The sequence below is a fragment of the Hipposideros armiger genome, unplaced genomic scaffold (assembly GCF_001890085.2).
Source record: "Hipposideros armiger isolate ML-2016 unplaced genomic scaffold, ASM189008v1 scaffold_2095, whole genome shotgun sequence".
In the NCBI taxonomy this organism is placed as follows: domain Eukaryota; kingdom Metazoa; phylum Chordata; class Mammalia; order Chiroptera; family Hipposideridae; genus Hipposideros; species Hipposideros armiger.
In genome coordinates, this window is record NW_017733443.1 from 12335 (window position 1) to 23795 (window position 11461).

The 11461-nt window shown below is 36.3% G+C and overlaps 2 protein-coding genes across 2 annotated transcripts in view; both read right to left on the minus strand.

Moving 5' to 3' along the window:
• Positions 1–210: 210 nt before the first annotated feature.
• LOC109378525 (protein broad-minded-like) lies at positions 211–3622 on the minus strand. Its single transcript, XM_019634877.1, has 6 exons — positions 3575–3622; positions 1748–1826; positions 1504–1607; positions 1347–1408; positions 618–762; positions 211–216 (listed from the first exon to the last, which is right to left on the minus strand). Exons 1-6 carry the CDS (start codon positions 3620–3622, stop codon positions 211–213), a joined length of 444 nt encoding a protein of 147 aa, XP_019490422.1.
• A 169-nt stretch (positions 3623–3791) lies between these two features.
• Positions 3792–11461, minus strand: part of LOC109378526 (protein broad-minded-like) — a 37794-nt gene continuing 30124 nt past the window's right edge. The window contains exons 4-5 of the mRNA XM_019634878.1: positions 9156–9333; positions 3792–3833 (exon numbers count right to left, since the gene is read on the minus strand). Of these exons, the coding sequence (XP_019490423.1) occupies positions 3792–3833; positions 9156–9333 (220 nt within the window). The remainder of the gene's footprint in view (positions 3834–9155; positions 9334–11461) is intronic.

Below are 11461 nucleotides of genomic sequence, written 5' to 3' on the forward strand. Positions count from 1 at the left end.
ACAGCAAATGAGAGGTAGCAGTATAAGAGCCTCTTCACTCCTAATATTAGTTTCAGTTCCAGGACAGTCGTGAGCTCCATAGGAAATCACCAGCATTCAAGCATTAAACACATTTCCCAAACTGCAGGTTTAGTAAGAGGCAAAAGAAGGAATATTTTCAGACATATCACCTAAGCCAGAGAAAAATGAGCATTGGACCCTTATGTTCTACTACACCTGTTTAAAAAAGTTGAAGTTTTTAAACTAAAAATGATCAAATTTTGGATAGGTCATTTAGCTTAATAGGTTCAACTGAACCTATTATTTAGGTTCATTTGAATTTAAATCCTATTTAAACTCTAAACGTTAAATCAAATTTAAAATCCTATTCTGGCTCTGTCACTTACTAGATAAACAATCTTGAGCAGTCATTTAACTTCTCTATGCCTCAGTTACTGCATGTGTAAAACGGAGTAATACCACCTATCTCATAGATTGTTATAAAAATTAAGTGAGTTAAAAAAGTAAAAGTGATTGTAAGTCTTAGAACACAGTAAATACTCAAACATTAGCTATTCTTTGAAATATAGCTATAAACTTAAAAGATTTTAAAAAAAACATATTTCATTTTTCCTTACCATCCACTTTTTGAACCACACAGCCTTGGTATCAACCAATGCAAGAAAGTAGACTGGATCCAAAACCTTTTGTGAGACAAGATGGCTTTGATCATGTTTAACTGACAATAAGGACAAAGTACTCTCCACAATTTCTTCCATATACCTGAAGTTTGGGAAAGAAGCGATTTTACAAAAAATAAATGCTATTAGATAGATATAATGACTGGTGATATATTTTATATTTATGGAATGACATAAAGTGCTAAGTAATCTTCAGAAACAACTTTTTTTAATATTTCAGTAAATGGCAGAGGTGGGATTAACACCAAATTTTTTTCCTGTTTATAAGCTTATATTCTTTCTACTTCAACACTGGCTCTCCAAATTTAACTTTCCTTTTTAGACTCACCTTTGCTCTTACAAACCTTATTCGAAATTTTAGAACTAAAAGGGAAAAGTTGAAAGAACACGTAAGAAACTTCTCCAAAGTAGCAAAGGACAATAATAAAAGAATCAGAGGCTACAACACCCTCTTTTACCTTGTTGGTGATAAACGAATGGTGTAAAATGGTACTTGCATAGAGCCATTCACATAGCTAAGCACACACATGAAAAGCTAAAAAATAAAACTTTACTAATCCCTTCCCTATCATGTAAATCATTAAGACACTCTACACTTCCTCTTTGAAATGTACCTGGGACAGTAATACACCTATATTTGATATTGGCATAAATTAGGGGACTTACTTCTCAGAGTGGCGAATCCAGAAAGATGGAGCCTCTTTCTGATATTCATTTAGAAGACGAACCTACAAAGCAGTGTATGACAGTTCTCAAAAAATCAGAATTCTTAAGTACAGAACTATTGAAATAAAACTAAAAGCATATTATAGTAAATGAATACCTTTTTAAGTAAGCGGGTCACATTAGGATTTGTCAGATCTATACCAGTTGAAACAGTAGGAATATGGGTTTCTCTAGAAAGAAAGCATAACTCCAAATATTTAGCTGAAAAGAAAAAGTAAAAAAATATATATGGCTATTATACCATTCAATGACAGTGCTTTCTGAAAAAAGTTATTTCTTATCCATTTTTCTTAAGTACAAATAAAAGAAAAAACATCATAAAAATGATTTAATAAACATACCTAAGCTTGTATAAATTTCCTTGGTCATATGTAATGGTGAAAGTGTAAATGTCTGTGCATAGAATTTTAAAATCCGGTCCTACGGAAATGGAAACAAAAAGATTTGCATCCAAAATTCTTACAAAATAGAACAGAGATGAATCATTTTTCACATAGTAAAAAACTTAAAAACTAAGTCATTCAGAAACTTGTACACAAGTGTACCTATAAAAAAGGGCACATTCTTGTGTTTGTCAGTAAAAAGTAAAACTGACTAAAACCAATAGTAAATCTAAGACAGCTGTATAGTTGTAAACTCTGGTAATAGTAGATACAAACATGGGGTGTGTGGTGAGGCTTGATAGAGAAAGGTACAATGCAAAGATGTCAAACAAGGCAACAGAGTAGGATTACTAAACATAAAAAAAAAAAAAAAGAAACAAAACAAAACACTCCTTTCCCAATACATTTTTTTTACTTGCTTACATGGGTAGTCTCAGTAATTAGACATGTAGGACTAATAATTTTGCCTATTCCCAAGAAAAAGTATTACATAATAATATATTTTCAGAACTTTACATTAAAACTTCAAGTAGAAACTATCAGAAGGTAAATGAATTAAATGAGATAATACAATAGATGTAGTTAGGACAGTAGCTGGCACTAGTAGGTAGTTAAAAATGATAGCTATTATTATCATTTTAATTATACCAACTTTAATATTGTGATGAGATTAATCCTAATAGTGAAACTCAACTTCCCACTAAAAAAAAAAAAATTGCTTCAAATGTTCTATTCTAGGGGAAAAAAACTAATAGTCTTGCCTATATCAAATATTAGGACAATACGCTTACAAGAAAATGGTTACCCAAGTGACTAGAAATATCTTCTAATAACTCCAAGAGCTTCCTACTGAACATAGGATATTAAATACTTTGGAAAGTCTATTTTTATAGTTGCAGCAATTGATCAGTATGCCACACTTCTCAAACACTATAGGCTTCAGTCAGTTAACATGTTAANTTAGGAAATCTTTTTTAAGAATAATGAAGTTTAAGTTGAAATCTCACAGAAGTTTGACCCATTATGTACATGAAACAAAATATTTGACCAAGTTGATGAAATATTAAAGTTGTTGATAATAAAGTAACTATTTGCAGGCTAAAAATTGATTATGGCATAATTAACTTTTCAAGTAAAGAACAGTTTTTAAGAGCTAATAAACATATTTGAAATACTTCCACCAGGGCTTCTGTGATACTAAGAGTGAGTTATTTGTATGCCACACCATGGGGAAAAAATCATTTTGTTCTTTGTTTTTTCTCATTTCTCTGTTCTAACAAGATCAGTCTATGCTCACATGGTTACAACAATTTTCACTTAAAATGGCAATAGGAGAGAAATGAGATGTGGAAAGACTTTATTTCGATTCAGTTTGTCTAAAGATTTTTAAACACCTATTACCTCTACAAATAAATTATATTTCTTTTATTCAATATCCCTCTCTCCTCATTTCTGAAGCTCAATTCTTTTGATTTTCAAACACAAAACAATTATTGTTCTCTTTCTTTCATTTTCTGCTCCACTGCATTCACCCAAAAATTCACCATTCCAGGAATCTTTCCCTTCACTTGATTTCTAAACTCAAGATTCTATTAACTATATAAACCATACTTATCATCGCAAAGTAATATTAGCATAATTTTTAATATGTTAATAAATTTCACATTTTTCATGTTTGTCACAATTATTTCACTTGATTTCAATTTCTTTCACTGCCCTTACATATTGTTCTAATAGCAATAAATGTAAAAACTTTTGCTAATATATTTTACAGTATTAGTTTACATTTGATGGAACTGAATTAATTTTTGCAAATGCAAAAGCATTTATCATTCTGAGTTTTCTCATGCAACTTTTCGTCAAAAGCATGGGTATACTTTATAGAGCTCACCAACATTCAAATACCAGATCTGAATTAAATTACATGATAATACTTAAAAATATGGTTTATATCTCAAACTAGCTTCTTAGAAGCCCAATTTACTTTGCAGTTGTGTATTTCCTANAAAATCAATTGTAATTTTCCTTGACAAAATTTGTAACTCTGTAACACAATTAACAGAACAGTCATTTATTTGGTAGACCTTTAGAAGTACTGCTCTAAATGATTTTTTAAATATAATTCAAAGCAAAAAAAAATGCACTCTGAACAAGAGAAGGGGATGATCTATTTTGATTTGGCAGCAAACATAGAATTTTTGTTTCCCAAGGCATTTAAATGGGAACTGAACATCCCAGTAGAACAGTGTACCTTCATGAATATAAAAAATAATAATTGCTGGACAATTTTAATTGTTTAAACAATAAAAAGCCTCCAAAATGTAAGAATGTTTGTTACCAAAAATGGGGGGATAAACATTCCTAAACAATAAAAAAAATGCACAAAGGGGCCACCAAAGGGACCCAGGGCCCACTACGATGCTGCCGAACCTTTTTCTTCCTTTTCTTTCCTGCCCTTCACCTTGCCTTTCTCCATGCCTCCTCTTTGGTGAAAGACTCCTGAAGTAAAAACGTCTATCTAGGAAAAAGTTTATAGTAGACCCTAAGCTATTTTGAAAAAGGAAGGGTCTTTTTATTGTCAAAGGCAATTTAAATATGAGTAATACTTAAAATAATCATCTAAAATTAGCAAAACTAGCAATAATAATAGCTGTGATGTATTATCTATTAAGTAACAAGTCCTCTACTATCTCAATTCACAGTGACTCTGTGAAACATGAGAACTAGAACAATCAAAAGGTTAAATAACTTCTCCGAGTCACCCAGCTATCAGAACTCATTCCCATCCACATTAGAGGGCCTCTTCTCTTCACTATCTACACCTTTCTTGAGGAGTTCTCATCCAGTGAAGTATATCATGATGACTCACTCCTTTATACCAGTCACTTCATCTCCACAGTTACATATATAATTATCCTCTCAACATTTCCACTTGGATATCTAATAAGCATCTCAAACTAACATGTACAAAACAGAATTCTTGATTTTATTCCAAACGTGCTCTTCCCTTAAACTGCTCCATCTTGGTATATGGCACTACCGTCCATCCAAATCTTGACTTAGGTCAAAACCAGGGGTCGATCTTGACCCCTCACTTGCCCTCATTTCCTATATGCAATATCATTAAGTCCTGCAAGACAACCCCCAAGTTTTACATATCTTAATTCCAACTATTCATTACCACTCTTCTGCTAAAATCTTCAGCAAAGGCAATCAGTTCTAGTCTAGACTACATCAGCTCATCCCAAATCATCTCCGTTTCTACTCTTATCCCATCCTACTCCACGCCACCATCCATCCTCCAGCAACAGTTAGATGAAACTTCTCAAAATTATAAATCAAATCCCTTCATCTCCCTTACTCAACTCTGCAAAAGGCTTCCCACTTTATTCAGAATAAAATATAAACGTTTTACTTCCATGATCTGGCCCCTGCTTGTCTCTAACTCTCTCTCATGCCATTCGTCCCTCTGCCATCCAGGCTACAGTCACACCAGCTTTTCCATCCCTGGAAGATGCCATGCTTGCTCTAACCTAGGAGCCTTTGCCACTCGTGTTCCTGATGCCTGACAATGTTCTTCCTCCAAAGCTGCCCTCTTATCACTTAGAATTTGGTATTTTTTCACTATAATATCCCCAGTACCTAAAACAGCGCCTGATACACAGTAGGCACTCAATACGCATTTGTTTAATTCAAGGAAGACCCCAAAGCCAGTCCTCCCACCATGTCCCTAACAATACAGAGCACACAGAGCAACTCTATAACAAAGCCAAGACATGCCAATATTTCATATCATCCAACATAATTTTTTTAAAGCCTTAAAAATGTCCTGAGTTTTACTCCTTTCTAAAAGTATATATTTCAACTACTAAAAAGTCTTTACATGCTATGTTTTAAAATTAAAAGCACTGTATATTAAATAGAACTTTAATTTGAATATTTATAATATTAGTTAAAATACTAATATTTATAAATAACTACTAACAGAGTAAATGTAAGTATATATGAATGTAATTGTCTTGCCTAATGGGAAAAAAGTATATAGGCATAGATAACATAGACTATCCTACATAGTGCATATAGGTGCACATATATATATATATATATAGATAGATATAAATATAGATATAGATATAGATATAGATATAGATATAGATATAGATATAGATATAGATATATATATAGAGAGAGAGGGAGAGAGAGACAGCCAGAAAAATGTACGGGGTTGTCGGAAAAGTCATGGTGCATTTTTGCAACGAAAACATAGAAAAAATACATCATGACTTTTCCGGCAACCCAATAATATAAGTGGACACTTTGGTCAGCATTGCTCAAGCAGTTGTTCACCATAAGCAGAAGTGTCTGGACGTTGATGGTAACCACTTAGAGCACCTCTTGTAATTGCAGAAGTCAAACGTGACTTGTATTCATCTTTTGTTGTCAGTGTATATTGGGTATTACAATTTTAATAGCTTTTTCCTTTCTTAAAATATGTATACATTATTCTGGCACCCTGTGTGTAGACATCTATAATTTTATATATACATATAGGAAGGGTATTGCATGTATGTATACATAGAAGTATATATACGCAATGTGTATATTGTAAGTATACATATATACTGAAGTATATATATATATATACACATATATATGTAGACACAGACACACACACACACACACACACACGATCTGACAATTAAGCTTGCGAACTTGTTGCAATGATGTTGATGACCTATTTTTTTTATATCAGAGGGATTATTCATTATGAATTTGTACTAACTGGACAAACTGTTAACCACGTTTACTATTTGGAAGTGCTGAAAAGGCTGTGTGAAAAAGACAACCTGAACTTTTCGCCAAGAATTCATGGCTTTGCATCACAACAATGCATCAGCTTACACGGCACTGTCTGTGAGAGGGTTTTTAGCCAGTAAACAAATAACTGTATTGGAACACCCTCCCTACTCACCTAATGTGGCCCCCAATGACACTTCTTTCTTTACCCAAAAATAAAGGAAATATTGAAAGGAAGACATTTTGATGCCATTCAGGACATCAAGGGTAATACCAAGACAGCTCTGACGGCCATTCCAGAAAAAGAGTTCCAAAATACTTTGAAGAGTGGACTAGGTGTTAGCATCAGTGCATAGCTTCCCAAGGGGAGTACTTCGAAGGTAACCATAGCGATATACAGTATGAGGTATGTAGCACTTTTTCTAGGATGAGTTCACGAACTTAATTGTCAGAACTTCGTGTGTGTGTGTGTGTGTGTGTGTGTGTGTGTGTATTCTATTATAGAATTCTAGAATAGAATAGAACACTCATTCTATTCTATTGCAGTTAAACAACCTGTTTTTCTTTAGCTCAGCCTTTTTACCTCTCTTGTAAACCTGACTTCTTCTGGTGCTTCTACTTCCATCATCATGACTTTTACCAGATCAGTATCTATGTCTAAAATGTCTTGCCATGCAGCTCATTAAGAAATAAGCATAGGGCCGGCCAAGTGACGCATTGGCTTGGGAGCACAAGCTCTGAGCAGCAGGGCCTGGTTTGGATCCCACATGAGGGCCAGTGACGCTGCGCCCTGTACAGCTAAGATGGTGAACAACAGCTCGACCTGTAGCTGGGCTGCCTTGAGCCACCGGCAACAGCATAGGCTGCAGTGGGCTGCCATAAGCTACTTTACGTGGCTGGCGGTCAGCATGAGCTGCCATGAACCGCTGTGCGCGATTTTCCAGTGGCTGGCGAGCGACTGCCTCACCTGGGAAGAGCGCAATGATAATACCAACATGGACCAGTGAAGCGACATCCTCCAACTAGACTGAAGAACAAAAGGACGACAACTTGTCTGTTCCCTTTCCCCAATTACTCAACGCTGTTCCCTCTCCCAATTCCCCAATAAAATCTTTTTAAAAATAAAAATAAGCATAATGTCAAGGACATGAATTTTAATCCAATAGACTCAATCTTCTAACTACTTATGTGACCCTGAAGTCTTTAACTCCACCCTCAGTTTTCACATCTAGCTCCCAACATCATTGTAAGAATTAAATGAGAAAATAATTATAAAGTCTTTTCTTGATCAGTATTTAAATTTTTTAATGAGGTAAATCTCATGTTTCTCAGGAAAATATTCTATGAGAAAATGTCAAATAACTGATTCCACCTACCAACTGCCTAATCAAGACCAAGCAATCTAAAAATATAATTCATTGATTTCCATAGATTTCCATTCTAATCCAGTTTCCACCACCCACCCACGCCCCCCAAAAGTAGAGACATGTTCCATAACAGTCCTGAGAAATGGGGAGTCGGGCATTGTTTGAAATTTCTGAATTGCAGGGAGTTTATATTTGGTGAGACAGCCAATATTATGTCAAGTAGAGGTCAATGAAAAAAGTAATACTTCAATTTTAACAAAATTAATTTGCTTAAATGCTCTCCATGATAAAGACTTCATTTCCTAATCTCTTTATGTACAAACCACAGACAAGCAACCCTTACTCTCTGAAAATGTCTTCCTTTTATTTCTCAAAAATGAGGAAGGTTAATCAATATGATGATCCCTCAACTTCCCTCAATATTATTCTGCAGTGAACTGTTGACCAAAGATCTTTTCTTAGTCATCTTTGACTTCCCTCCAGACTTCATTACAGCTAATTAACCATTACTCCTGCCTTGAAATTCACCCACCCTTAAACCCTATGGTTTGGTACCTTCTTTTCTGACCCATTGTTTTGTATCTACTAGCCCTCTGAAAATGTACTTCCTAAGGTCTCACCTATATAGGTGGCTTCAGAAGTAACACCTCAGGACAGATGACACACTGTGTCATCCCCAAACTTTCTACCAAGTGAATTCTGCATTTTCAACTATTTGTTTCACTGCTGGAATACCTTACTGATATCCCAAAATCATTACAGTAAAACCTTGGATTGTGAGTAACTTGGTTTGTGAGTGTTTCACAAGACGAGCTAACATTTCTAATACATTTTAAAGTGGTAAACAAGCAATGTCTTGCAATACGAGCAGTTTGTTTCCAGAACGAATTATGCTTGCAAACCAAGGTATTACTGTATTTTTAAAAAGATAAATAAAATCACCATATTCTTCTCCACACCAAACTTTCCTCCCTAATTCCAAGCATGATTCATGACACCATCTTCTTCTGACCCACCTTGGTTTGAAACTATAGCTAGACCTTTCACTCCACTCCTATTTTTCACTACTCCCTCCAAAACACTTCAAAAATCAAGTTGATCCTACCTCTATANGCAGGAAAAAAGGTGGCTAATAAGAATGTAGTGGACCTAGTAACTATTAAACACCATTTCAAGACATAAATAAAAACTAAACAACACACCTGATTGAATGATGAATCACTGTCAGAGCAATTGTCTGTGCAGTAACTACTGCTTTTGTCCTTTTGGATTTTTTTCTTCCTTTCTTGACTTCGTATCTCATCTTCTTCAAACTTGTTCATCATAGATTCCACCACTACAATCATGATGTTCTTCAGGGAAAGCATCATTTCTTTGTATCTTTAAATTCAAAGAAGTCTTAGTAAGAGAAAGACTATTAGCACAAATTAAAATATTCCACTAAATTAAACTACCTGATTATTTTTTTCTGTAAAATCCCTTTAAGAACACAATTCTAAAGAGAAAAAAAACATGTCAGTTTTTCTTAAAGAACAAATGGTACAACAGAATTCACATGACAGGAATAAAAATTAATAGGGAATCCAAAAAGAGTGTTTTCCCAAGATTTTTTCATCTGGTTACATGGAACAAGATAGTAAAATTAACAGAATCTATGATAAGATGTTCCAGTGGACGCCAGGAATGACCAATAAAGTCAACTGTTAATATCATACTACCAAAACATAGCTTATTTTTATACTTTCTTGTTTTATTTCTCTTTCTCTATCTTCCCTTCCTCTATTTTCTTTCCTTCCCTTCTCCCCTGCCTACTCTTTATTATTATTATTATTATTATTATTATTATTATTATTATTATTATTAGTTTCAGGTGTACAGAACAATGCACTAGTTATACTTTTCACCCCTCAAAAGAAACAACTCCCCTCCCCCATCTACTGCCCTTCCACCCACAACATCATGCTTATCTATTACAATTCCATTGATTCCATTCCCACTCTCTACTCCACATCCCGTGACTATATGTATATATAATTATAGTTGACATACAATATTATTCAACATCACCTTCAGAAATACAGTGCAGTGGTCAGACCTCTACACGGNAAAACGATCCTATTACTATCTCCAGTATAACATAAGAAAACTGAGGCATTGCGAGAGGTTAAGAATCAAAAGTCCACAGCTCATCAGTGGCAGAGCCACAGTTGATGTCAGACTGCTTTGTTTCCGAGATTCAAATGAATTAGCTTCATGTAGAATAGCTTTTTCAAATTATAGTGCATCTACAACTTTTTAAATTATGGTCCCATTCTTCATGAAGCTTTAAATACAGAACCAAGTTACTAATCCAAAACAAAAATATGAAGTTTTAAAAACATTTTCAAATAATAAACCAAATTTTTCTTAACTTCCTGGATGTTTTTATTGTTTTAACAAAAAAGGAGCATTTGCACCTTTCTTTAAAAGTGCTACCATTAAGAGGCAATAACGGCTGGAGTCAGAACTGCGTCTTGCAGGCAACCCAGCCGCCAGGTGCCGAAGGACAGCCAGCAAGCGATGCTGCCACCGCTGCTTCCTGATTGGCTGCGGGTGGCTCCCTCTTCGTCCTGATTGGCAGCTGGTGAGCTGGGTATGTAAATGAAGGGGAGGGGCCTAGGGAATAAAGAAGGTGCCGGTGGCTTAGTCTTTTGGCAGGTTCGATCCCCGGGTCCGGCAGGTGCGTGCCGGGACTGTCCGGGATCCAGATGCAAAGGCCTCTAAATGCCGCCCGCCTTAGCCAGGCCGGGTGTGGGCAGAGATGCCGGCTCCCTGGCTCTGGCTGCATGACTCACCCACCCTCGCTGCCAAGGCTTCAAGAGGGATCCCAGCCTGTACTGGCCCTGGGAGGCAGGCATGAACGGAAGCCAGGATGCAGGGCAGTGTACAGGGTGCTGGGGTCTGAGGGGCTGGAATCCCATGGAGGAGGCCCGCTTGGCATCACTAGGGGCCGTGGGGACTTGGGGGTGGATTCAGGGTGTGGAGGCTGAATGCGTGTGGTCCGGACTCCCAGGTCTACCAGGAAGGAGATGAGGAGACTACCCAGTTTTGAGCAGTATGAGGGATCACTCTTAAGGTCCTATTGGGCAAGGGCCCAGGGACTGGACCCTGAAGAATGCCTGCCTCAAAAAAGCAGCTTGGGCCGGGGGTCCAGACCTCCAGGAACACCTCCGCCCCAAGGAAAGTGTGGGTCTTCAAGCTTCTCTCAGTGACTCCCGTGCCCATCAGGATTTCCCGGCAAGCTCTGTCCACTCTACCTCCCAAATAAACCCTGAATCAACCAACTTCCTCCCATGGCCACTACCACCTTCTACTCCAAGCCACCATCAAGGCCTGCTCCAAAGGGTGCGCCGACCACACTGTTTTTGTTTGTTTTTAAGGTATAATTGGCACACACTGGTCTTTCCTCAGTTCAATCAAGCTCATCCTGCCTCCAAGTCTTTGTTTGCCTTTGCTGATGTTCTCTCTT